Here is a 25,193-nt window from a genome sequence, read left to right as displayed (position 1 = left end):
ATGGAAAACTATATGGCCCACAAAAAATGAAAAATAGAACTACCATACAATCCAGTAATTTTACTGCTGGGCATTTACCCCAAAGAAAACAATTTCTTTTAATTTGAAAAGATATATGCACACCTATGTTTATAGCAGCATTATTTATAATAGCCAGGATATGGAAGCAACCTGAGTGTCCATTAATGGATGAATGGGTAAAGATGTAGGTGTGTGTGTGTACATAGAATATAATAGAATATTGCTCAACCATAAAAAAGAACAAAATCTTGCCACTTACAACATGGATGGACTTGGAGGGTATTATACTAAGTGAAATTAGAGAAAGACAGACACCAAATACATATAAGTGAAATCATATGGCATTTTCACACTTACATGTGAAATCTGAATAAACCAAACAAACAGAAACAGACTCAAATACAGAAAACAAACTGTTGGTTGCCAGAGAGGGAGTGGGGTGGGAGGGAAGGTAAGGGGTGATAGTAAGAGGTACGAACTTTAAGTTATAAAATAAGACATAGGGATGGAAAGTACAGCAAAAAAGAGTATAGTCAGTGGTCTTATAATAACCTGGTATGGTGACAGATGGTAACAGAGCTTACGGTGGTGAACATTGTGTAATCTATAGAATTATGGAATCACTGTGCTGTATACCTGAAATTATTATAACATTGTATGTCAACTGTACTTAAAAAAAAAAAATACACACTAGGAGAGGTTAAGTAATTTGTCCAGGGTCATACAACTGGTATGTGAAAGAGTAACTCTGTTTCCAGTGTTTGCTGGCTTGACTCACATTGTACACATTGTCATGAGGACACTATGTCTGGATACACTTGAATTAAAATGAAAATAATTCTTCTGTGTTCTTTTAAGGCTCCGCAGATACAAAGTCCTAGGAAGTAGCAATTCCGACTCAGACCTTTTCTCCCGCCTGGCCCAGATTCTTCAAAATGGATCTCAGAAACCCCGGAGCACTACTCAGTGCAAGAGTCCAGGATCCCCTCACAATCCAAAAACACCACCCAAGAGTCCAGTTGTCCCTCGCAGGAGTCCCAGTGCCTCTCCTCGAAGCTCTTCCTTGCCTCGCACATCCAGTTCCTCACCATCCAGGGCTGGACGGCCCCACCATGACCAGAGGAGTTCATCCCCGCATCTGGGGAGAAGCAAGTCACCTCCCAGCCACTCAGGATCTTCCTCTTCCAGGAGGTCCTGCCAACAGGAGCATTGCAAACCCAGCAAGAATGGCCTGAAAGGATCCAGCAGCCTCCACCACCACTCGGCCAGCACTAAAGCCCCCCCGGGGAAGAGTAAGTCAGCCACTAAACTCAGCAGATAGGAGCCGGGCTGCATCTCTGTGAAAGGTGTGAGATCTTCCTCCTAAACCTGATGCATGTGTGTCCCTGTACTGTCTATTTAAAAAAAAAATCAGTGTTGATCTTCTCTTGCAAAAGAAAGTAACATGATAAATTATTTATAAGAAGACATAAATATATGATAAGGAATTACCTAAGGCAGGCAGCAAGCAGATCAGGAATCAATGCCTTTGCATAGGAAGGGGCAATCCAGCAAAATCCAAGGGGAAGATTAAGTGATTTCTCGTTTTTTAGCTGCCTTTGAAACAAAAAAATTGAAGTAAGAAATTGAATGGAATTTTAAGGGGTTTGGCCTGTTTTTTTTAAGGCATTCCTCAGAGATTATATAGCAAAAGCGAAACTTCTTGTTTTATTATTTTCATTCAAAACTTCCCAACCTAGGAGAGTCAGAATTGCTCTAATATGAGGGTATATAACAAGTCTGACGCTGGGGAGCCAGTGCTCCTATACTTGTGGCTTGTGTGTTTGAGAGTTCACACCTTTTACTACCCTCCCTGGATTTCTGTTTTTAAAGTTAGTATATCTCCCCTGATGCAATCTCCTTTCTCTTATTTTAACAATACATTCTAATATGCTTTTAGCAACACATGCTGAGAATTTCAAATCCAGTTGTTTGGTGGGGTTTTTTTTGTTTTGTTTTTTTTTTTTTTTTGGTGTGTGTGTGTGTGTGTGTCCTAATATTTTTCTGTGGAGCAGAAAAAAAGAACAGTTAACAGTTTTTAACTCAGTATATTTTTATTGTGAAAAAGAACTACTGAAACTTAGGTAAAGGAAGAAGTGTAAGCAGAGCTTACTGTGCAGGCATTACTGCTTTAAGGACAGGAACAGAGTGGGGCAAACACCATTCAAGACAAAAGAACCTTCTTCCCCTTTGTCTCGTCCTTGTGGAAGGAAGACCAACCAGAGTAGACCTTGCTTTCTTAGGTCTTCTAGATACCGACTATTTCCAATAGCAACCTCCAAGATGATACCAGGGAAGTACAATGCTGTGGAATGTGACTTTATGCTCTTAGAGATTTAGAAAGAAAAATAGAAAGAAATTAGGTACGTTGTTGAGGCTTATGATCCTCAAACTTTGTATTTTATACATTTAGCCAATAAGGAATGAGTATCTGGGGAAATAAATTTAGGCTCAATATTTATCTTTTAATGTTTTATTACCTGCTTCTCCTGTGCTTTAGTTTGAATATTTGGGCTTTTGGACCTGATTTCCTTGTAACCTCAATTTATAAAGCTACGAGGAGGTGCATATTTGTTCTAATTTCACTCTTCTGCTACCAGAAATCAGGCAAAAGTAAATTATGCTAGATTTTTCAAATGGGCTCTTTTCTACTCTGTAGGCGTTTTGTGTTGTAGAGACCTTATTGAGGTCAGGTAAATCAGTCTGCTTGCTGTTGAAATTTGCCTTCTAGCAAACATCTGTGCTTTCTCTTTGACCTTGTGTTTGCTGCCAAACCTAATATGGTTGAATTGGAAAACAGAAAAAACAAAACAAACAAACAAAAACAACAAAAAAGAAAAGTATATTTCCTCACCAAGTGAATACATTCTAATGCTGCATCAAAGCTGCCCTGAAGCTGCACTGAACTTATCTCGTTCTCTTTATCTGTGTTGAGCTTTTTTAAAAACAAAAAACAAAACTCAAAACACTATTGAGTCCTATACGATCTCATAAGAAAATGTAGCATAGTGTGGAATCTTAATTTCTCTCTGGTTTCAAGCACTACAGAGGAATGCCATAGATAAGATATATTTGCTGTTTAACTAAAGCAACTGTAATATTGGAAGACCGGTCATTCTGTATTATATTGTACAATAGTTGCTGTAACACTACTTGCATGTCTTCATGGTAAATGATATAAATATTTATAAATATATAGAGAAACATATGCTTATATAAACTCATTCTTTCTCATTCTCCATTTGTAATTTCAAGATCACAGATGGTGAAATTCCTTTTTGTGTGCCTCGTGTACACTTGGGCCTTGCCTGTCTTCATTTTCTGAAAATATGCTCTTGGCATGGGACACTTCAGATTCTTCTTGCCTTCTTTGTGTATAATGCAAGGGTTGGCAGCCTCCAAGCCAAGATATGTTATTTAATTTTCACTTTTAAAAGATTTTAATAGGGGAAAAAATTACTGGTATGTGCTTGTAATACTGGCTCAAAAATTTGTCATGTTAATCTCATAATTCTGTCCTTACGGTTAAAGAGGATAAACTAGGATGATAATCATGGGTCTGACATAAATTGATATAAAGAAAAAATCTCTTAAAAATTGCCATTCTACATTCTTCTTTTCACCTCACTATTTTTTGGATGGTGGGGGAGTGGAGTAATCTACAGTTAAGGAATTACCTTCTTTTTTTGTTGTATTGGCGAAATTGTACTAAAAGTAGCCAGCTTTTATCACAGCTTTTATCTTGACCCCTGTCCTGAGAAATGTGCCCGTCATAACCATTGGAAAAACAGATGAGGCTATAATTGTGGTATGTGTCTTTTTCTTTTTGGTATTTCTCTTCTGATGGTCAAAACAGGCAGTGATGGCAACATGGCAATTGGGTATTTTCTCTCTCTTGGTTTCTTTTGTCTTTCTCCCAACTCCGCCACTATGTTGTCCCCTTTTCTAAATAGCACTGGTGAACTCCAGATCCAGAGAGAAATAGCCTCAGTGTATAAGAATACTTTATTTTGCAAATAGAGGAAAGAGTTAACCAAAGATGTTTCTGCTCGGATGCTTTCAAAAGAAAACAGACTTGTTATATCAAATGTATCAATAGGTCCACTTAAAAGTACTATCTTATATAGAGATTTACTTTATGGTTTTTAAAAGCATAGTTTGTGCTTTTTGATGTTCAATGTCTCAGGCTTAAAAGAGAAGTCAGCAGTCCTGAGCAAAAAATATTTTTGGCACAGGATTTTTGGTTTTGCTTTATTTTAAGGTATGATACACGGAATGAGTTGGTTATTTATTTATTGTTGTTGTTTTAGTTCCTTATTTTTCTAATTTATTTTAAGTTTTTTTTAGTATGGCATATTTCAGATTTCAGTGACAAGCATGGATCATCCAAGTAATTATAAACCAGTTGGGTTATTTTACCTAAGGTGAGGGACATGGCCACTAATTAAAGTCAAGCCAGACTATACTCTATAAAAGTGTAGCATGGGGCAAAAGTTAAAATAATCTTTTGAAAATCAAGTGCCTCCTGGTTTCTCTTCTCATGAAAAAATGACAACCCTAGTCCTACTTGCCCTCCCCTCTCCTCCACCATGTCTAGTCTCTGGAATTACTTGGATGGAGTAGAAAATGGATTAGCACGGGCTCAGTCCCTGTAGATAGCATTCTTCTTACATTATGCTGCCATATCTCCAGGGTATACAGATTGGCTAAAATATTAAAATTTCACCTGGTAATCTTTTACACAGCATAAAGGCATTTAACTTTAATGTATAGCGAACAAAGGCAAATTGGGTCATATCAAATGTAACCTTAAAGCACAGACTGTAAACATCTTTGAATGTGGTAGGTCTCAGGCAAGCGCTGTCATTCCCACCTTGGTGTGCAGGCTGGCTTTGCGGACAAGGGCACCAGCACATTTGTGTTTCTTAAGTTGCATGTTGGGAAGTGAATGTTTTTTTGTAAAAGTTGCCAAGTCATTCCAGTCCTGAATAAGTAGCAAAATAATTGATACCCACTATTGTCATTATCCGCTTTGTATTATTTGCTTTAAAATACTAAGCAAATCCCAGCTGCTTCCTGAGTCGGTGGACTAGTACAGTATCTCTTTCTATCCAGCTCCTAGCCACTAGGGGAACTTGAGGTTCTTTGGTAATCATCAGAGGTTCCTTCCAGGCCACAGATTTTTATGCAAATGTTTCTATGGTTGCATTCAATCTACAAGGAAAAAGTGTACTTAGTGCATGTTTTATAAACCCACGTACAGATAGTTAAAACTATAATTAGTTTTTCTATACCCGATAGCTTTGAGTTAAAAACAGATGCTTTTTTCCCCCAGAGGATTCTTTGTTCTGCGAACTACATTCTTAATCTAACATTAGGAATTGGTGATAGGAGAAACAGGATCCGGAATTCAGAGTTCAGTGGCTTAGGGGAAAAAAATGCATCTTATTCTGGCCATTTGAATATAAATTTGTAGGTAAGTCTAGATTTAGTCTTGGAGATCAAAGTTTTCACATTTAAAACTTTTTTCATGCCTTTATATCTATCAAAACATGGTGTATGTTAGGGAATCATTTTTTCTGTCATGTTCATGTATTTTGGAATGAAGTTGTTTGCATTCACTCTTTTATATTCTGCCCACTTCTGTTTATGAGCATTTACCACAGATGTGTTGGGACTTTGCCTAAAGGGAGGCAGATTTTGGCACCTGTATCACCGAGGAGAGAGAGACTGGTTGGTGACAGGGCATTGTTCAACTTTCTTGAGTTTGAGTCTGTACAGTTTGTGTTTTAACACAAAAAGTATTACAGGATTGAGGCATATAACCACTACAGTAGTCCCCACATGTCAATATTCACCCGAGTTCCAGGTGCAGATTTAGACCTTAACTTAGAGAAGGGAACACGCAGCAGCTGCGGTCCTCAGACCACATAGGAAGACATGGTACATGGAAGCCCCCGGGTGGTGGTGAGGACCTCCCACTTCCTGCCCCCATCCAGTAGAACTCTAATGTACACCTTGAAGATGGGAGAGGAGTGTGGAAACATCATATCATTGGATTTTTTCAATCATTTGGTTGCCCCTTTGGCATTAGGAGAACGTTTAACCCAGATAGTCTTAGGGGCCTACAGATCCAGTTGCCAACAGTGCGAGGGAGAGCTGCAGGAAGTATATAGGGAATTCCTATAGTTCTTAGGTAAATCCAGGGCATGGGACAAGGATCCCTATTAATTTGAAGGGGAATTTGGGTGCTGCACACCTCAGTCCCTAAGAAATCCTTGGCTGGACATGAAATGATGACATCAGAGTCTTGGCCCATCAGTACATTGTCTGAGTTGTAATGATTATTTGCTCTGACTTTGAAAATATAAGCTTGCTGTTTAATTATTCCCCTTGAGCAAATTTGTTGGGCCAGAAAATGAAAGTATGTGACAAGATCAAGGTAACTTTGTAGTTATTATACACAATCTCAAAAAACTGAATAACCAACAAGTAACATTTAGTAATGATTTGAATAGTTCCTTACATTTTGCTGGATCTTTGGTCTAAGGAGACATGTAAAGGAAATGAGGCCTTTTTTTCATTACCCTGTGAAACTTTAAGAGCCTGCCTGTTAAATTGGAAGTAACAGTATGGGCATAGTATGTATTGCTGGTGATGCTGACATGTCTCTTTGGTACCCCTGGGCCAGAGGTTCTGGGTTCCTTGAAATATAGAATAGGATTCCATGAGGCAGATATTTGAACCTATGTGACTAGAGAATTTGCCCATGGCATAATTTTACATACTAATGATGGATAGGAATTTTACCCTTCTTTTCAGTAGTTTAATACCATTTCATATTATGTACAGAAGTGTTCACTCACCCAGCAAAGAACATTGAGTAAACCCAAGTTTTTAATATACACTCTCCTTGCCATATGATCCTTTCTCCCCGCCTTACAGTAGTACACAGTTTAAAATCATTAAAAATTCATTCACAGCATTTCCCCATATTTGGAATCTGGGTCTTGTTCTTCACTTACAGGGATAAATAAGGCGACCAGAGCTTGAATGTGATTTATTTTAGGGAATGACCCAGGGAGGGGAAAGCCCTTAGAACTTTTCAAAACTATTTTATTTTTAAACAATTCACAAGATAGGTAAATTAGTTCACTAAGGTAAAAAGCATTCAGAAATACAGTTAGGAAGATGAGGTAAACAACACTCCTGCCTCTTGGGGCTCTGAAATTGGATTGAGTGAATTGAAGAAAGAAGAGAACTGATTAGACGACTGATGCTTGAACCCACACACTCCTCTCTCCTGCACAGCTCCTGTCCCCCTCCTGACTCCATTCCTAAAATTGCCAAGTGCTGATTTAATTGGGCCGTTTATTTACCAGTTTGTAGCTTTTAGGAAGAAAGAGGGACGGGGAGACATCTAGTTTTGACTTAGGTATAATTCTTGAAAGTTATGAACTGTTGGCAGCTGTTAACATCGATTGAACCACAAACCAGAAGAATTCTCTTGTCGAGCAAGACCAGTAAGTTAGAATAGAGGACTTTAATAATCCCAAGGTTTTCTCCCTTTCTCCTCCTCTTCATGAAACCAGAGTGATGAGAAGTTGCTCTTTGAAATACTTCCAAAGGTATTGTATTGTCCTTTTCCCTCCAAGCAGCCCTCTTTATGCATTTTTGCTCAGGCAACCAAGGACATAAGAGTATTGGCAGAAACATGGAGTGCTTTTGTATAGGCCATCTGTACATAAAAGTGTAATTATTTATTTAATTTCCCCATTTGTATCATATTAAAGCTTTGTACAGTGTTTTAAGTTCTGTTTTAAAATTATTTTGTATTTTATTTTTATAATCTAGTAATAAAATATTCATTCCGCATGCACACTCTAGTTCTGTTTGTGTGTTGGTTTACTTTCAGAAGTGGGAAATACTACCTTCTGAATTTAATAAAGTCACTGAATGCACCAGAGGTTACAAGATCAATAGGGAACAGAAGGTTGCTATAAATGCAGTACCACATCCAGAAGTGACCTAGAAAAAGAAGCACGGGACTGAATAGAAGCTAGGTGTTCAGTATCCCTACAGATAAAAACCAGAGTGCCAGGATACGGGGAGGCTCTTCCCTGTGTAATAAAACTGAAGGTGAAGTAATAAAACTGCAAGTGCTAAGGGAGACCTAAGTGGCTGGGTCCATTAAGCAGGTTAAGCATCAGACTCTTCTTTTCCCCTCTGGTCACAGTCTCAGGGTTGTGGGATGGAGCCCCGGGTCCTGGTCCCTGCTGAGTGTGCAGTTGCTTGAGATTCTCTCTCTCTGCTCCTCCCCCTAACCCACTCTCTTTTGTGCTTGGCTCTCTCAGAATCTTCACACACACACACACTTACACAAAACCAAAAAAACACCTGCCAAGTGCTAAGAGGAGCTCTTGGGAGGCACTCACCTGGGCGCTGCCTCACCGCAGCTGGTGTGGTTGGGCCTGGAGAGCCGGTGCCATCTGTCCTTCTCCGCCTGGCCTCCCGTCCGGATCTTTCAGTGAGTGCCAACATCCAAAGCGCTGCCTGTCTTGTGTTTCCAAACGAGAAATTAGTTAACACAAGAATATGCCTCTTAACATTTCAACTGGAAAGTAGTCGAAATAACCTTGTGTAAGGTAAAGATACAGATAGGCCTTCCTATGTGTGGAGGGCTGAGCTGAAGATGATAAAAATAGCCCCGGCAAGAATCCTTAGACACACGGGCAGCCCCGGGGGCTCCGCGGGGTGGCGCCGCCTTCAGCCCAGGGCGTGATCCTGGGGACCCCGGATCGAGTCCCACGTCGGGCCCCCTGCATGGAGCCTGCTTCTCCCTCTGCCTCTGCCTCTCTGTCTCTCTCTGTGTCTCATGAATAAATAAACCTTAAAAAAATTCTTAGACACAAATGATGGATCCGTTGACAATGGCTGCTGGAAAACCGGTGGGTGCCCATAGGCCAGGGGATGGAAAACGCAACCTTCGAGCAAGACAAGGTCAAATGAAATTAGGCTGATTTTATCCTAACTTCTTTAGGGTGGTGCTGGCTGAATCTAGAAAACAAACTCTGGAAAGACTGTGCTTATCACATTAGATAAGACAGGTGTCTCTCTCCGGAGAACTGCGCACCCGTCCCCCCGGCCCTCGGTCTCGCCGGTCGTGTCCTCGAGTCCCCCGCCCCCACCCCCCAGCAGCGGCCTTGACCCATGGCCTGAGCCGGTCCCCAGGCCAGGGAAGCCCCGGCCCCGCCCCCGCCCGGCTCCGGCCCCGCCCCCGCCCGGCTCCGGCCCCGCCCCCGCCCCGCCTCTTCGTCCCGCGGCCCAACGGTCGCTCCTCCGCGCCCGCCCCGCCCCTCCCAGGCCGCCCGTGGCGCGCCGGCGCCTGCGCAATCGCCTTCAAGCGCCCAGGCCGGGATGGCGGCCGTTTTGGAGTCGCTGCTACGGGAGGAGGTGTCGGTCGCAGCCGCCGTGCGGTGGATCGCGCGCAGCGCCCAGAGTTCGGAGGTAACAGCGCTCGCACGCCCCCAGGCCTGACCCGAATCTGCCCCCCGCGGGAGGTCCCAGCCCTCCGGCCGCCTCCCTCCCCTCAGGCGCCTGCCCGCTGTCAGCCCGGGCCGAGCGCGCCCCAGCGGGGGCCGCCGCCCGCCTCAGCGCGCCCCCGGCCCCCGCCTCAGCGCGCCCCCGGCCCCCGCCTCAGCGCGCCCCCGCCCCCGCCCCCGGCCCCGGCCCCGCGGCTCGTGGCGCCCGGCTGCCAGCTGACGCGCCGCTCGTCCTCGTCCCTCAGGATGACCCCGGGGAGGCGGCCGCGCTGAGCTCCCTCCGGCCCCTGCGGAAGGAGTTCGTGCCGTTCCTGCTGAACTTCCTGAGGGAGCAGAGCAGCCGCGTCCTCCCGCAGGGCCCCCCCACCCCCGCCAAGGCCCCGGGCTCCTCGGCCGCTCTGCCCGGGAGGCCGGGGGGCCCGCCGCGGGGCGGCCGCGGGGCGCGCAGCCAGCTCTTCCCTCCCACTGAGCCTCCGAGCGCCGCGGCCGCCGAGGCCCCGCCGGCCCGCCGCGGGGGCAGGAGGCGGGGCGCGGCGCCGGGCCGCGAGCGTGGGGGCCGCGGCCCCGGGGGCCCGGAGGAGGGGGTCGGCGGAGAGAGCCCGCCCTGGGCCGCGGGCCGCAGGCCCAGGAGCTCAGGCAGCCCCGGCAGCCCCGGGCGCGCGCGCTCGGACCCGCCGAACCTCAGCAACCTGGAGGAGTTCCCTCCCGTGGGCTCGCTCCCCCCCGGCCCAGCAGGGTGAGACGCCGCGCTCGGCGCGAGCGGGCGGCACGGGGCGGGCGGTGCTGGCGGAGCCTTGCCGGGGCCCCCGCCGTGGCGGTGGTGGAGGGGGACGCGTTTGAAGACAGGAATTTGAGGGAAGCCTGTGGCTCCTCAGCAGGACGAAGCCTTCACGTAGGATCAACCCAACTCCGGTGAGCGAAGAGCGGTCACTCTCCAAGCCCAAGACCTGCTTCACCTCACCCCCAATCAGCTGTGTCCCCAGTTCCCAACCCTCAGTCCCGGACACTAGCCCTTGGGGCCATGGCCTTCCCCCAGGGTGCAGAAGTCTGCAAGAGGAGCGGGAGATGCTCAGGAAGGAGCGGTATGACCTTGCCACTCCCCGGGTTGGCAGCTTCCTCCCACTGGGGGATCTGCAGGGCTGTTCCCGGAGATCGGTTCGCCCCTGGGAGCCCTGGGTCTGGTTCCCAGGACGTCTGGGACGTCTGCTCTGGAGGAACCGGAGTGTGGCCGTGGAGGGGAAGCCGGGGAAGTGCTCATGACATCTCTCTGTCCCCATAGCTCGAAGCATCTGCAGCAGTCACCTACTCCCGCCTGTCCCACCTCAGAATCGGGGTCTCCCCTCCCCAGCCGGACAGGAAACCTCACAGCTGAAGCCGCTGACCCTGCCAGAGTGTCGTCCCGCCAGCGCCTGGAGCTGATAGCCCTCATCTACTCTTCATGCATTGCGGGTAGGTGAGGGCAAAGGGCTGGAGTGGAGATGCTTGCAGAACTGCGGGGTAGGAGAAACGATAAGGCATGCAGAACCGAGCCCTGTTTCCGAATGGTGCCTGACACCCTGGGATTTCTTTTTATGTCCAGAGAACTTGGTACCAAACCTCTTCTTGGAGCTTTTCTTCATCCTTCAACTCCTTACTGCTCGGAGGATGGTGGCCGCCAAGGACAGTGACCTCGAACCAACTCCAGGAGCACCAGGTCAGTGGGCAAGCCTCTTTTTGGGAAATGAGGTCTGGAGATAGAATAGTTCTTAACTGACAACTTGGAACTATCCTTCTAGATTCCCTGGAAAGCCCTCTGTTCCAGAGTGTCCATGATTGTGTTTTCTTTGCTGTGCAGGTTTTGGAGCATCAATTTCAGTGAGTTTCCCCAGCTGAAGCATTCAAGCCTTATTCCCATTGCCCACTCACTGCTCTGGCCTCTTGGGGTTAGTGCTTGTGTTTCACACAGGCGCGGGGACCCTGGGCCTCTTCCTGTATGTAGCCTCTAATTTTGTGTCAAGGCCATGAACTTAACTCTGGAGAGAATCAAATTGCCCCCTGTGGTCTTGGCATCTGCCCTATGGGCTTATGTCTAATGTTTCCCTGCTCTAGTTGGTCTCTTTCCTCCCCGCTGGCCTCCAGCATCTTACGCGCTCAGCCCATGGCTTAGCCTTACATACCTGTTCCATGCTCCAGATAATGTGTTCTATGGTGTGCAGGTGCCCGCTTCCTTTATGTGGCTCGTCCCAGTCTTAGTCCTATGTGCCTTCATCCTGGTATCCCTGTAGGGTTCTCTCCTACCTGGACAAGGGGACCTTGAAGCTGTTGGCTGAGAACGAGCGGCTGCTGTGCTTCTCACCGGCTCTGCAGGGCCGCCTCAAGGCTGCCTATGAGGGCAGTGTTGCCAAGGTAGGGACCTCATCTATCCTGGACCCGGCCTTTCCCAGCCTCATAATCCAGGCAGCCCCAGGGCATGCCACTCCAGTGTCACTGGGCTACGCGGGGGTGAACTTTTCTGAGTATGACCTGTGAGGGTTTCCATCCCTAATGTCACTGCCATATTTTAGGTCTCTCTGGCGATGCCACCCTCTGCTCAAGCTGTCTCCTTTCAGCCAGAAACAGACAATCGTGCCAACTTCTCCAGTGACCGAGCCTTTCATACTTTTAAAAAACAAAGGTGATAAGAAAAGGGAACTTTTGGGAGGGAACGAGGTGGCATTTTCTCTGGGATAGGCAGCTTATGTTTTCATAGAAACTAGGAGCTTGGCACTAACAGGTGGTAGTTTAGCACCACTGGGCCCTTCCTACCAACCATCATAATGGTCACATATCTTCATTCTGTTTCCTGCCTGTGGACTTGAATCTCGACCTTAGCAGCCTTCTCACAGGTGTATAACTTTAGTCAGGGGTTCTCAAACAAGAGAGAACTGGATTTTTCTGTGCACAGGAGTATGTGAAGCATGTGGTGTGCTGCTCCTGGCTCTGCAGCGTCATCTTCACGTAGAGGACTTTGGAGAGGATAAGGAATGGGGCTGGGATAGCCCTGTCCTCCATTCCTCTGAGCTAGTGAGGGCACTCCTGGGAGTAAATGAGGTCAGCTGTGCCTCAGTTGATCGGGCGTACTTGTGTCTGTCAGGGACGTGTTTTTTGAGGTGCTTCGAGAGTGGGAAGATCGGCACGAGGAGCCTGGCTGGGATTTTGAGAAGGGCTTGGGCAGCAGGATCAGGTAGGTGCTCCCGCACTGGTCACCTCGTCTCTCTTGCTTCTGGTGGTGAGCAGCTTAGTGGTGCTCGGGTAGCTAATTGGAGGAGGGCTCTTCCCCTACTTCCAGCCCACAGATGGTACCTTTTCTGCTCTTGAATCTAGTTATTGGCAACTTTGCCCCTACTCAAAAGGGACTTGTTTGACCAGCTCCTTGCACTCAGACCTTACATAAGTACAAAGCCCTTTTTCCAGATTGCTGGAGTTCCAGATTACTTGGCCCAAGTCACTGGTTAGACCCCTTCCAACCTCCCATTTTTCTCCATCATCTAGTTCAGTAGTTCTGATAACTTGGCGTAGCTAGATGAGATGCAGAGAGAATATCCTCCATCCAGTGATCTACCCCCTACGTAGGTCATGAAACTCCCTGGAGCCCCATGTAGACTAAAGATTAGAGGGGTGGTATTATTTCTTGTCAGGTTAAGTGTATCTTGAGGGATCTTGGTGCTGAAGAAGGTGTCTCTTACCTATTCCTATGTCATTGTGCTGGCCAGTTTGGGCTGAGGTCTGCCCAAGCCCCTAGTAAAGGACTAAAAGGCCCAAGGATTGGCTCTTTCTCTCTGGTTTCTGCCCCCTTCTTCACTCCCTCACATTTCTTCCTGCCTCTTATGCCTCAGAGCCATGATGGGTCAACTCTCTGCAGCCTGCAGCCACAGCCATTTCGTTCGGCTTTTCCAGAAACAACTTCTCCAGGTAATAGCTCCAGCAGGAGATTAATCTACAGTGGACAGTAGGTATTAAAGGCAGCCGAATAATGGCTAGTGGGGCAGCCGGGCAGGTCCTGGGCAGGAGTTTGAACAGGACTTCTGCTTTTGGGGGGTGGCCAGAATGCAGGCAGCCAGAGCCCTCTGTCACGTGCTCTGCGCCCACTGCCTCCCTAGGCCTCCCCACACACCCTGCACGCACTGCCTTCCTTGCCCTTGAGTAGAGAGAGCACTGGTGTAGGACTCAGGCCTGATTTCAGATCCTAGCTCTGGTGACCCTAGGCATATGTTTAACCTTGCAGTTTTAGCTGCTTCACCTGTAAAACGGTATAATCCTTACCTTGGAAAACAGACCTGTGGCACCTGATACAGGGTTGGCATTCCATAAATGTTCATCTAGTCCTTCTTTCTAGAAAAACTTAGTGGTTTTTTATTTGTCTCCTCTTTCTGCTGCTCCAGATGTGTCAGAGTCCCGGTGGCACTGGGGGCACTGTCTTGGGTGAGGCTCCAGATGTGTTAAATATGCTTGGAGCTGACAAGCTGGGGCGGTTGCGGCGCCTACAGGAAAGGCTTGTGGCCCCTCAGAGCAGCGGGGGACCCTGCCCACCCCCCACCTTCCCAGGCTGTCAGGGTTTCTTCAGGGACTTCATCCTGAGCGCCAGCAGGTAAAGGTCCCATGTGTCTTGCAGGGAGTGGGGCTGGGGCCAGGAGAGTTTTGTCTTTCCAAAAGGGCAGCAGTTCTCTCCTTGCCTGGAATATAACAGGGTGGGACTGGGTGATGGTTGGGCTCCTTCCAGCTCACACTTCCTGCCTCCATTCCCCTTCTCATTCTTTTACCCCCGTAGGTACCTCATTGCTCCTTGGCCCTCCCACTGTGCTTTTCCGTCTGCAGCACCTCTACTCTGGTTCTTTCTACGCCTCTGCCAGTATCTTTTTTTTTTTTTCCTCCCCTTCCTAGCTTCCAGTTTAATCAGCATCTCATGGACAGTCTGAGTTTAAAGATCCGGGAGCTCAACAGCCTTGCCCTGCCCCAGCCTGAGCCCAGCGATGAAGATGGAGAATCAGACGTGGACTGGCAGGTTAGAAGGCAGGGTGAGGCAGAGTACGGGGTTCTGACCTAGGAGGGAAGTGCTATTTCCAAGAAGTTGGTAACAGATTCAGAATTACTCTAGAAGCCCTACACTTAGGACTTTTTACTTTCCTGATCCCTTGCAGGGTGAACGGAGGCAATTTGCTGTGGTGCTGCTCAGCCTGAGGCTTCTGGCCAAGTTCTTGGGCTTTGTGGCTTTCCTGCCATACCGGGGGCCCGAGCCGCCCCCCACCCGTGAGCTCCAGGACTCCATTCTGGCCCTAAGGAGCCAGGTGAATGGGGGCTCTGGTAAGGAGGGCTGGGAGGGGCCCCAGAGCTGGAGCCCATACCCCGACCCCAGCCTGGCCCCCTGACCAAGCCCTGCCCTGCCAGGTGCCCCCGGCCCTAGACGTGCGGGCTCTGCTGCAGCAGGGGCTGCAGGCCCGCCGAGCCGTGCTCACCGTGCCCTGGCTGGTGGAGTTCCTTTCCCTCGCTGACCACATCGTGCCCCTGCTGGACTACTACCGCAGCATCTTCGTGGTCCTGCTCCACCTACACCGGTGAGCACACACAGGGCAGGGCTGGCACCCAGGGCCCGGGAGAGCGCTGCCGAGGCTGCTGCCAGTGAAGACAGTCCAGGGGCCTGTGCTTCCTATGCAATCCCATAGCCGTGCCCGAACCCTGGGGAGATGCACAACTGGGCCCACGGCAGACAGCGAGGAGTTACTTGCACCTTAGCCCTGCTTGCCTGCCCGACGTCCATCCCCTTTTGGTCTGCTTTGGAGACTTACCTTCTCAGTGATAGCTTTCTTTTACTTCATTCCATATCTTTCTTTGCACAAATTTACTTTTCAGGAGTTTGGTCTTGTCAAAGGAAAGTGAAGGGGAGATGTGTTTCCTGAACAAATTGCTGCTGCTTGCTGTCCTGGGCTGGCTTTTCCAGGTTGGTAGAGTGAGAGAAGATCTAGACTGGGGAAGGGAGGCAGCCACTGTGGCTGGAACTGGGGAGTAAGAAGTAAGAGAATGAGTCTGAATGTGGTCGGGGCCAGAAGATGGAGGTTCAGAGGGGGATATGAGGCTCACCATGGTTTTGGAGGGAGGTTGCTTTACACCTGGAACCACAAGGTGTGTGTGTATTGAAACTCTATAGTGATGACTGGAGTTTGCACTGCCCTGATCTTTTGTCAGATTCCCACAGTCCCTGAGGACCTGTTCTTTCTGGAAGAAGGTCAGTTGGATGCCTTTGAGGTGGATACAGTACCTTCAGAGCATGGGTTGGTAAGTGTTGGGGCCTGGCCAGAGCCCTGGGAGTGGCAGGAATAAAGGAGGCAGACAGTCTGCGAGTTCTAGAGAATGAACTCTCAAGTAACCCGCTTCCTGGACTGTCCCATTTCTGGCACAGTGGGAAGGAAGAGAGAAGCCTGCCTACCTAACTCTGCTCTGTTCTTTCCGCCAGGATGGCATGCCTGTGGTGGACCAGCACCTGCTCTATACCTGCTGCCCCTACATTGGTGAGGATGCTGATCCTCCCCCACTCCAGGTCCTTGACCCTTGGCCTGTCCCTCTAGGAGTACCCCACAGCATCCCATGGGCCTAGTACACTCATATGTTGTTCTCAGGCCTTCCCCGGGTGCCTCAGCCTCTTTACTCCACAATTACTTCAAGTCCAAGATGCCTGGGAGGGTATGGGTGGCTCTAGAACCAAGCATTTGGGCTTCCTTGATGCAGGAGAGCTCCGGAAACTGCTCGCATCATGGGTGTCAGGCAGCAGTGGGCGGAGTGGGGGCTTTGTGAGGAAGATCACTCCCACCACCACCACCACTGGCCTCGGAGCCCAGCCTCCCCACACCACCCAGGGGCTGCAGGTAAGGGGCCTGCGAGAGGCAGGGGGTGCCCGATGGGGAAGAGAAAGGAAACTCTTCATGCCCTGTTCTCGCCTCTCTACAGGCACAGCTGGCCCAAGCCTTTTTCCACAACCAGCCGCCTTCCCTGCGCAGGACTGTGGAGTTTGTGGCAGAGAGAATCGGTTCCAACTGTGTCAAACATATTAAGTGAGCACAGGTTGAGAGGATTGGGAAGGCAGACATGGAGGGTGCCAGGCTCATTCCCTTACATTTTCCCCCTTTTATTTTTAAAGATTTTATTTATTCATGAGAGACAGAGAGAGAGACTGGCAGAGACACAGGCACAGGGAGAAGCAGACTCCATGCAGGGAGCCTGATTTGGGACTCGATCCTGGGTCCTAAACTGCTGAGCCACCCGGGCTGCCCCATTTTCCCCCTTTTAAATCTTAACTTCATGTTGCCAATCTGAGGGAAGTTAGCCTGAGGGGAAGGATGTGGCAGGGAGGCTAAAATTGCTAACGGCTTTTGAAGTTAGTTCTGAGATTTCCTTGAATTTGCAGTCCCTTTCTGATTCAGTCCCTCAGCCACATCGAAGCCTTTCTCCGTCCCTGCTGCAGGGCCACACTGGTGGCAGATCTGGTGCACCAGGCTGAGTCGCTTCTTCGAGAGCAGCTGGTGATGCAGGGACAGGATGCGGGAGATCCAGCCCAGCTGTTGGAGATCTTGTGTTCCCAGCTGTGCCCCCACGGGGCCCAGGCATTGACCCGGGGGCGGGAGTAAGAGATGCTGGTCTACTTGGACCCTTGTGTCTCCCCACCCCTCCACAACCACTCAGCTTTTCTTTTTCTGGCTTTCTCACATTTTTCTCCTTTATTCCATGTCCTCTCCAACCCCCCCCCCCCGCCCCTTTTTCTGTTTTGCTTCCTCTGTATCTTGGGCTTTAGAACCCAAAGTCCAAAGCTGAATTTGGAAGAGTCGGGGGTTGGGTGTCCTATCCCGAGTCAGGGACCAGGGCTGGGCCCCGGGTTGACAGTGCTTCTCTTCCCCACCCCCCACCCCCAAGCAGAGCCCTCTTGGTTCAGGTGATGTGTGCACTTGGTCCTTCCTTCTGTGAGCCAGGCTGAAGTCTCTAGCCATCACTGACTGTCTCTGTCTCCTTTCAGGTTCTGTCAGAAGAAGAGCCCTGGAGCCGTACGCGCACTGCTTCCCGAGGAGACCCCAGCAGCTGTAAGTAGGGAGGAGGCCTAGAGCTAGCCAGCTAGTGTCCAGTGGTGGGAGAGGTGCATCACATGGTGTGGGCGTGTGTGGCTGCTGGTGGTGGGTGGACCCGTTGGGGGTGGTCCTGGCTTTGGGAGAGCCTTGGATGTTCCTGTGGTCCCCAAGCCTCCCCTGACACTGCAGTTCTTCTGGGTCACAGGTTCTCAGCAGCGCAGAGAACATTGCTGTGGGGCTTGCAACAGAGAAAGCCTGTGCTTGGTTGTCAGCCAACATCACAGGTAAGGTCCGGGCCAGGGGAGGGTTGGCCAAGTTCTTCAAAAGTGGACTGACAAAGTTCAAGGCCTTTGGGGGAGATGGATGCGAGCCAGCAGGAAACAGTGACAGAAATGGCTTGGCGTTGGCATGACTCCTTTTCTGTTCTCCCTTTACCTGCAGCACTGATCAGGAGAGAGGTGAAGGCGGCAGTGAGTCGCACACTTCGAGCCCAGGGTCCTGAACCAGCTGCCCGGGGGGAGCGGAGGGGCTGCTCCCGAGCCTGTGAGCACCACGCTCCCCTCCCCTCCCACCTCATCTCCGAGATCAAAGTACACAGCTCCCCTCCTCCCTGCGCCCCTCCCCTCTCCCCGCTCTTTTCCTGGTCTCCCTCCTTCCTCGCGTCCGCTGCCTTGTCTCGTGTAGCCGCTTTCTGTGTTGTGCAGCTAGTCTGGTGTCCTTCATGACTGAATGGGGTTCCGTAGGGCAGAGGTGAACTGGTTGGTTTTCCTATTTGCTCTTCTCAGACTTCCGGTACCTGATCACCCAAAAGGGGAAAAGGGCAGATGGGAAAGTTTGGGAGGGGCTACACATTACACAGTGACGGGAGCCTAGTCATGGTGGCTGTCTGGTGTGGTAGGAAAGTCTAAAGGGGTGTCAGCTGCCGTTGGGAATCAGATTTCAAGAAGGTTTTCCTCTGTGGGAGGTGATGCTTATTTTTTAGTTACAGGCGAGAATAATAAACTACCATTACTCTTGATTTGGAAAATTTAGGGTCAGCAAACAGCCCGTGGGCCAGATCCAGCTTTACTGGAACACAGGCCCCCTTCTTCCTTTATGAGCGGTCTTGGGCCGTCTTTTGTGCTATGGCAGCAGAACGGAGTAGTTGGGGCAGAGACGTCATGGCCTGCAAGGCCTCAGCTATTTGTGGGGCTAAATATTAGGACTGGGGCTAAGAATGACTAAAAAGATGGAGAGTACCCAAGAGGGAGAAGAAAGAAAAGGCCAAGTGGCCATTAGCTCCTGGTTTTCTCTGCTGAAACCAGATTCCGGAGAAGATGAACAGAGAAGCACGAAGAGAGAAAATCCACCGTGTGTATAGCAGGCTGGTTCCTCTAAATGCTTTCCCCTGAAGGCACTCTCAGAAGTGGCTAGGTTCGGCTTTGTCCCAAGACGAGTGACATCTTGCACTCCTCAGGCAGAATGTCATTCCTCAGCTGACCTGCTCCACCTGTTCCTCTGTTGTCCACTTGGTTGCTTCTCCCAGCTATGTGGTCCCGCCTGAGCCCCAGGTCTAAGGCACCTTGGCCCAGCCACTTCATCCAGAGGCCCTGTCTTCCTGTGCCTTCTGCCTCTTTCCACTGGCTGATCCCTGCCCTGGGCCACGCCCTCTGTGGCCTCCCAAATGCCAGCCAGGTACGAAGTCTCACTCTGCTTCTACCCCTACCATCCCCAGGATGTGCTATCTTTGGCCGTGGGGCCCCGGGACCCTGAGGAGGGCATCTCTCTGGACCATCTGGAGCAGCTCCTGGGCCAGCTGGGCCAGACGCTGCAGTGTCGCCAGGTGAGATGCAGCAGGATGCTCTGCTGTGCGTCCTCAGCTGGGGGCCTACTCACCAGTGCCGCATTGGTTCAGGGCTGCTGCTGCCAAGGATGGCGCTAACGCCCAGGGTCTCCCTGCCTCTTCCCCACAGTTCCTGTGCCCACCAGCTGAGCAGCATCTGGCCAAGTGCTCTGTGGACTTAGCATCCTTCCTTGGTATGGCTCCCTCATTACATCACTCTGGCCGGATCCCCTACACCTCTGGGCTGGGTACAAGCATGATTAGAAACACAGAGCTCGGTTCTCCTCCTCCCAGGGGCTAGATCAATGACCCTCCTTCCAGCTCTTAAAACCTGGCTTCTTTCCCCATAGTTGCAGACCAAATCCCTGTCCTCGGGCCCCCGGCGCCACGCGGGCTAGAGAGAGGGCAGGCCCGGAGGCTCCTGCACCTGCTGCTCTCCCTGTGGAAGGACGGCTTTCAGGTGCCAGTCCCACTGCAGCTGCTGCTGAGCCCAAGGAATGTGGGGCTTCTGGCAGACACCCGGCCACGGGAGGTGAGCCAGGGCCCCACTGCAGTCCTGTTCTCATACCTAACACCCTCACCCCCCTTGCTGTGTGCGGGCTCCCTTAATTCTCCCTTTCCTGGCAGCTCATCTTCAGCGACACACCTGCATGGGCTCCAGCTGTCCTCCACAGCCCTTTTCTGTCCTTTGGCTCAGTTGGGGTCACTGTGCAGTCCCAGACCCCCGACCTCCTCCCTGTGTGTTGCAGTGGGACCTGCTGCTGTTCTTGCTCCGGGAGCTGGTAGAGAAAGGGCTCATGGGACGGCCAGAGATAGAGGCCTGCCTGGGCAGCCTCCGGGATGCCCAGTGGCCAAAGGTAAGGAGACTTCATCTCCTCAGACCTAGATGGAGAACAGGTGTGATCTCTCTCTTTTATCCTGAAATAAGGCAAGTGATGGGGCCCAGGCATTCTTAGGAGCTTCCCAAAGCTCAGTGTGTTTTGCTAAGTATCTTCAGGACCGCCCTGAAATAGCAAGGCTGGTCTGGGGTGCCTTTTTTTCACATCTGAGTGGCTGTTGTAGAAAAAAAAAAACTGTCAGGGAAGGAAGGGAAGAGGGAAGGCAGGTAGGCAGTTGGAAGCAGCATGGCACGGTGAGGAGTATTTAAAATCAAAATAACCTAAATTTTAATCTCTGCTGGTACTTAATGTTATTATGATGTAGGGCAGAATGATTTCTACCTCTTAGGGTTTGTCAAGGTGAAACATGGTGGTAGTGAAGTCCTCGCTACATGGTTGAGTCTTGTGTCAGATTTCTCTCTCCCTGCAGGATCTTGAGCATCCCTGAGTACTAATGGCAAAAGGTGTCACGTTCATTTCAGTGCAGAAGGCAGGTGGGACAAAACCAGGTTGTCTCCCTAGTGGTTAGCTAGGGCTTGAGATGAAGGATTGACTTTTAGTAGAAAGGATGCACCATCAAGAATTATGAGTCCGTGTTGTCGTCTTTCTGCTTGTTCCAGGACTTCTCTGAAGAATTAGCAACACTGTTCAACCTCTTTCTAGCTGAGCCTCCCATGCCAGAACCCCAGCTAAGAGCTTGTGAGCTGGTGCAAACCAACCGAGGAACTGTGCTGGCCCAGAGCTAGAGCTGGGGAGTGGCCGTGCCTTGAGTGACCAGAACCCTGGAATCCCAGCTGATGACGCCTCAGGAGGAGGCCCTGCGCCCCCCCTCCGCAGTGCTCACTGCTGACTCTTGCTGAGGTGGGAGTAGCTGAGTCTAGTCGGAAGTGTGGCTGCCTCGCATCCCACCGACTGCAGGCTCACCACCCGAGTCCTAGAGGAAGGAGGAGGGTTCACTGGATTCAGGATTATGATGGAACAGCCTAGAGACTCCAGTCCTGGAGAAGAATTGGCATTATTTGGATTATTAAATGACATGTGTGGGCTTGATGACATAGGATTCAACCCCATTTGCTGCTACCCCAGCGTTCCTTAAAACTTTTGTGGTTTAGAAATCATGACAGAGGCCAATGACTTCTGCTTAACATGTGAGTAAAGTTAAAACATGAATCTTGGGAGTCGACCTTTTCTTACCACCAGGAGCTGGACTGCCTGCCATCTCCTTAAAAATGCACAATACGTGAGATGGGGCTGACCTGCCAGAAACCCAGCTTTTACCCTGCACCTTCTCTGCCTTCAGCCCTGTACAGGTACTAACTCTCAACTGCCCCATCCAGGGGCCAAGCACAGGGCAGAACATTAGAGCTTTTTAAAATAAACTCTTTTCTTTATCGAGGGCTTCCTGTCTAGTTCTTTTCACCTGATTGTTCCCTTTAAGCAGGCGCAGTCTCAGGTGGGCATCGACGGGGCAGAGCTGCACTGAGGGCCTGGCCACTTCGCAATGCCTCAATGTTCCAGCAGGTGAGACCTGAGGCCCTATTAACTCCTTGCCAATAGTAGCAACTTCTGTACAACTCACTTCAAGGTTTAGGTTAATATGCAGAGTTTCTACTCTACAGCTACTCAGCTGAGCAGACTAGATGACAGCTACTCAGACTAGATGACAGGGCAGCCCTTGTTATGCTTGTTTCGTTAGGGCTGGGCTTGTTTGATTTGGCTCAGAAGTCTGTGTCTCTAAATGATCCAGCCATTGATTTTGACTAAAAAGCACTACCTTGGTAATAATATGCATGAAGTTCACTCCTATAATTGGTGGTTTTTCTACATTAGCAGTGTATACAGAGAGGTTCAGGATGTTAGAGGAAGGAGCTGGTACTCAGAAAACCCTCCTGTGTCTTGCAAAACTGCCTGCGCATCCATGTGTATTTCCTGAGGGAAAAGCGCACAGCTGTCAAAGAGGCCAACCCAAGGAAGTGTAAGGTTCTCCAGGCCAAGGGGGCCTGCTGTGTCACCTTAGAAAAGCCAGTGGGAAATCCTTACTGGTGGCCAGCAGCACAGAAAGATCCCTCAATTACCACCTTGTTCAGGCTTCTTCCCTTTCTCCTCCCAATGTTGCTCCTTTCATAGGTTTTTGCAGCTGAAACTTCCTTCTATAATCTTCATTTTCAAAGACCTTTATCTTTGTCCTTTAAATCCATTTTATATTATAGCAAGTTCAGGAAGTTCTGAATGCCTAGGAACCCAGAGTTTTCAGAAGGGTTTTATCTTTCTGCACACACTAGGTGTGGCTGAGCGCAAGCACCGCCCAGGAGGCAAGCCCAAAGCCCCATGGACACTGGGTTCAGCGTAGGCCCAGCCCCATTCAGGAAACTTAACCCTGGGCCTACGTGAACCTGAAAGGTCCGCTCTCCAGCCAGTAAAATAAACTTGGGAATCACAGGTAGCTAATGAAGTAGTGAATGAATCAGGTCCCTTTCTATATGTCTGCTTTCCACTAATTGTCTTAAACAGTGGTTTTCAAAGTGTGGTCCCCAACCAGCAGCCTCAGGATCACCTAGGACTTAAAAACACAAATATGAATTCAAATATGTTAGCCCCTCTTCAGACCTACTCCGTCAGAAACTGGGATGTAACAAGTTCTCCAGGTGATTCTAACAAAGTCTGAGAACCATCTATCAAAACCAAAATTTGACTTTGCATCATGATCATTTAGAGCTGGGTCCCTAGACCATCTTGAATACAAAATCAGTCTCAGTTAATACTCCTTAGATTGTCGACTCAGACCAGGTGGGCAGCTCTCACAGAAAGAGGTCGCCTCTGGATGACCCGTATGTTCAGAATCCCATTGCCAGCTCTGCCTCAGAAGCCCAGAGGTGCTCACCTGTTAAGAGAGCTTCCTTCTGGGGGGTTGTGGTCACTGCTGTGTGGCAGTGACTGATCCAGTATCCTCTCATGTTCACACCTGGACTACATACAGCTGGCTACAGTTGGGCACTGATCGGGTTGCTGTTCACAAAGTTGTGCTGAGCTCCAGAGAAGAATTTATATTTGTGTGAACCGTATAGCTTGAAACTGCCCCATGAGCAGTTGTTGCCATCATCTCCAGGCTAAATTCTGAGCTCAAATGATAACAGTAGTCTTCACTAAATGAAAGGACACCATGGACTTTTAATTTGCAAATGTTCTGACTTTTTCAATCAATAGTCTTTTAAGAGATTTATATGAAGAGATGAAAGTAAATAAATAGGGTGTTAAATATACCCAAAAAAATTAACCAGAAAGATAACGTTTCAAAGCAATTTAAAAAGCTTTCAATCTGAGGTAAAAGAAAAAAAGAAAAAACAAACCCTGCAAACACTTCTAAAGAAACAAATCTCTGTGCTGTACCATACAGAAACTGACCTTTTCACCACATCTTTTTAATTCCTATATGGTCACCTTCCTCCACCAAAGACTGTGGGCACCAGAATGGAAACGGAGACTCTCTCCCACCCCTACCATGTCCACATAACCATACAGAATACTCAAAGCTCAAGGTCAGCCAGGCTGAGGTACCAGGAAACCGAGCCTATTCCCTAACCCATCTTAGAATAGCACATCCTACCACAGCAGCATGGATGCTCAAGAGACCACTGAAGGCTGGCACCAAGGCTCTGAGTCTGAGGGAGGTAAGGGATGGAACTGTTTCCTTCTAACAAATCACTTACCCCCTCCAGGAGTTCTAATATCTTTTCTCCAGTCTTCAAAAAGCAACTTTTCAGCTCTTTGAGATTTCTCTTGCCCTGTCAGCAGCCAACATTTGGCTGCCCTCCCCTCCCCCTCCTCAAAGAGCCATCCTTGACCCCAAATCTGTCCAACCTGCTTCTACAGTGGTCTTCCCATTCTGAGCTCGAGCAATGGTTCTGAGACTGAACATTGCTCAATACTCCTGAATGAGGCAAAGACCCAAATGTCCTCTCCTGTGAGGGAAAGGAAGGGGGGGGGGTAAGCAAAAATTAATAAGTATTTTGTAAAAATCCAAGGAGAAACGATTCTGAATCATTGTGGTTTGCGTAACTTTTTTTTTTTTTTTTTTTAAACCGGTTTTCTGGTTTGCCATTTTCCAATACTCCATTCCACAGTGGAGCTGGAAGCTAGAGGCAGATTCTGAACAGTCCTGGCCAGCGGCTGCTTGCTTCCCTCCCTGCCCAAGGGCAGGGTGCCAGAGTACTGCCTTCTCCCAGTTCTGCTGGTTGCACCCAATCCTGGTCTTCAAGTAGCTTGTCCACCACAGAGTCCCAGGGACAGGAAAAAAGGGGGAGAAATCCAAAATGCTGAGGTGAGTATCATTCACTCTGGCAAGCCAGGGCCAGGAGCTCAGGTCCCCTTACTCTGCAGAGGTGCCAGCTGTCACCCAAGTACTAATGGGGCTTTGCTGGCAACTCAGGTCTGAGTGCTGTCTGCCTGGTTAGCCACAGCTGGTAGCCTTGCCTCTCCTTGCCTCTTGGCACAGAGTGATGAGAGCCACCTGAGTGTCACTGGTGCATGAGAGCACCTGCGTGTCACTGGTGCATGAGAGCCGCCTGCGTCTCTGCAGCACCATCTGGACGGTGCGATGCTAACAACCAAGGAAGGAAGCCAGTCTGGCTATGACCAGCGGCTGCTGTTTGATGAAGGAGCTTAGGAGCTGAGGAGGGAAGCCTGGTGCACCAAGTTCTACCTGAAATTAAGCAGAGAGGGAAGAGTTAAAGGTGTGAATGGACGTGGGAGGACAAGCCAGGGCACATGTTGGACTCTAGGAGCCATTCAGGCTGTCATGATGGGAAAAGCGCCTCTGACTGCCTGT

At 49.3% G+C, this 25,193-nt stretch overlaps 3 protein-coding genes across 11 annotated transcripts in view; 2 read left to right on the top strand and 1 right to left on the bottom strand.

Annotated features, from left to right (window-relative positions):
- TTBK2 (tau tubulin kinase 2) overlaps nt 1-7,939 on the top strand; it is a 181,525-nt gene extending 173,586 nt beyond the window's left edge. For all 3 annotated transcript variants that reach the window (XM_072740624.1, XM_072740626.1, XM_072740625.1), the window contains one exon: nt 880-7,939. In XM_072740624.1, the coding sequence (XP_072596725.1) occupies nt 880-1,342 (463 nt within the window). In that variant the 3' untranslated portion in view covers nt 1,343-7,939. The remainder of the gene's footprint in view (nt 1-879) is intronic.
- Nucleotides 7,940-9,447: 1,508 nt separating this feature from the next.
- CDAN1 (codanin 1) lies at nt 9,448-21,759 on the top strand. Of its 4 annotated transcripts, none has more exons than XR_011997649.1 (28): nt 9,448-9,567; nt 9,848-10,338; nt 10,481-10,684; nt 10,882-11,051; nt 11,182-11,295; nt 11,378-11,456; nt 11,867-11,987; nt 12,146-12,255; nt 12,715-12,804; nt 13,457-13,532; nt 14,003-14,208; nt 14,502-14,622; nt 14,759-14,905; nt 15,006-15,172; nt 15,468-15,555; nt 15,801-15,890; nt 16,069-16,123; nt 16,341-16,477; nt 16,560-16,663; nt 17,074-17,232; nt 17,620-17,683; nt 17,874-17,952; nt 18,110-18,211; nt 19,383-19,490; nt 19,621-19,684; nt 19,841-20,022; nt 20,240-20,347; nt 20,989-21,759. XR_011997649.1 is itself a non-coding variant. In XM_072740628.1 (28 exons), exons 1-28 carry the CDS (start codon nt 9,478-9,480, stop codon nt 21,112-21,114), a joined length of 3,699 nt encoding a protein of 1,232 aa, XP_072596729.1. In that variant the 5' UTR covers nt 9,448-9,477; the 3' UTR covers nt 21,115-21,759. The 4 variants fall into 4 exon arrangements, 2 of the variants coding, with proteins under 2 accessions (XP_072596729.1, XP_072596728.1); XR_011997648.1 differs by having other exon boundaries at nt 10,478-10,684; XM_072740628.1 differs by having other exon boundaries at nt 18,110-18,258.
- Nucleotides 21,760-24,409: 2,650 nt separating this feature from the next.
- STARD9 (StAR related lipid transfer domain containing 9) overlaps nt 24,410-25,193 on the bottom strand; it is a 135,155-nt gene continuing 134,371 nt past the window's right edge. For all 4 annotated transcript variants that reach the window (XM_025998558.2, XM_072740622.1, XM_072740621.1 and 1 more), the window contains one exon: nt 24,410-25,067. In XM_025998558.2, coding sequence (XP_025854343.2) covers nt 24,966-25,067 — 102 coding nt within the window. In that variant the 3' untranslated portion in view covers nt 24,410-24,965. The remainder of the gene's footprint in view (nt 25,068-25,193) is intronic.

The sequence above is a fragment of the Vulpes vulpes genome, chromosome 15 (genome assembly GCF_048418805.1).
Source record: "Vulpes vulpes isolate BD-2025 chromosome 15, VulVul3, whole genome shotgun sequence".
NCBI classification, from domain to species: domain Eukaryota; kingdom Metazoa; phylum Chordata; class Mammalia; order Carnivora; family Canidae; genus Vulpes; species Vulpes vulpes.
Note: the sequence above shows the minus strand (reverse complement) of the source record. Positions and strands in the feature narration are given on the sequence as shown.

What these genes read in the sequence shown, in the direction of transcription:
- CDAN1 (XM_072740627.1), top strand. Translation starts at nt 9,478, where the DNA reads ATGGCGGCCGTTTTGGAGTCGCTGCTACGGGAGGAGGTGTCGGTCGCA. An exon ending in CTACTCTTCATGCATTGCGG is followed by an intron (nt 11,052 to 11,181) that starts GTAGGTGAGGGC and finishes TTTTATGTCCAG; the next exon opens with AGAACTTGGTACCAAACCTC. An exon ending in ACCTCATCTCCGAGATCAAA is followed by an intron (nt 18,259 to 19,382) that starts GTACACAGCTCC and finishes TACCATCCCCAG; the next exon opens with GATGTGCTATCTTTGGCCGT.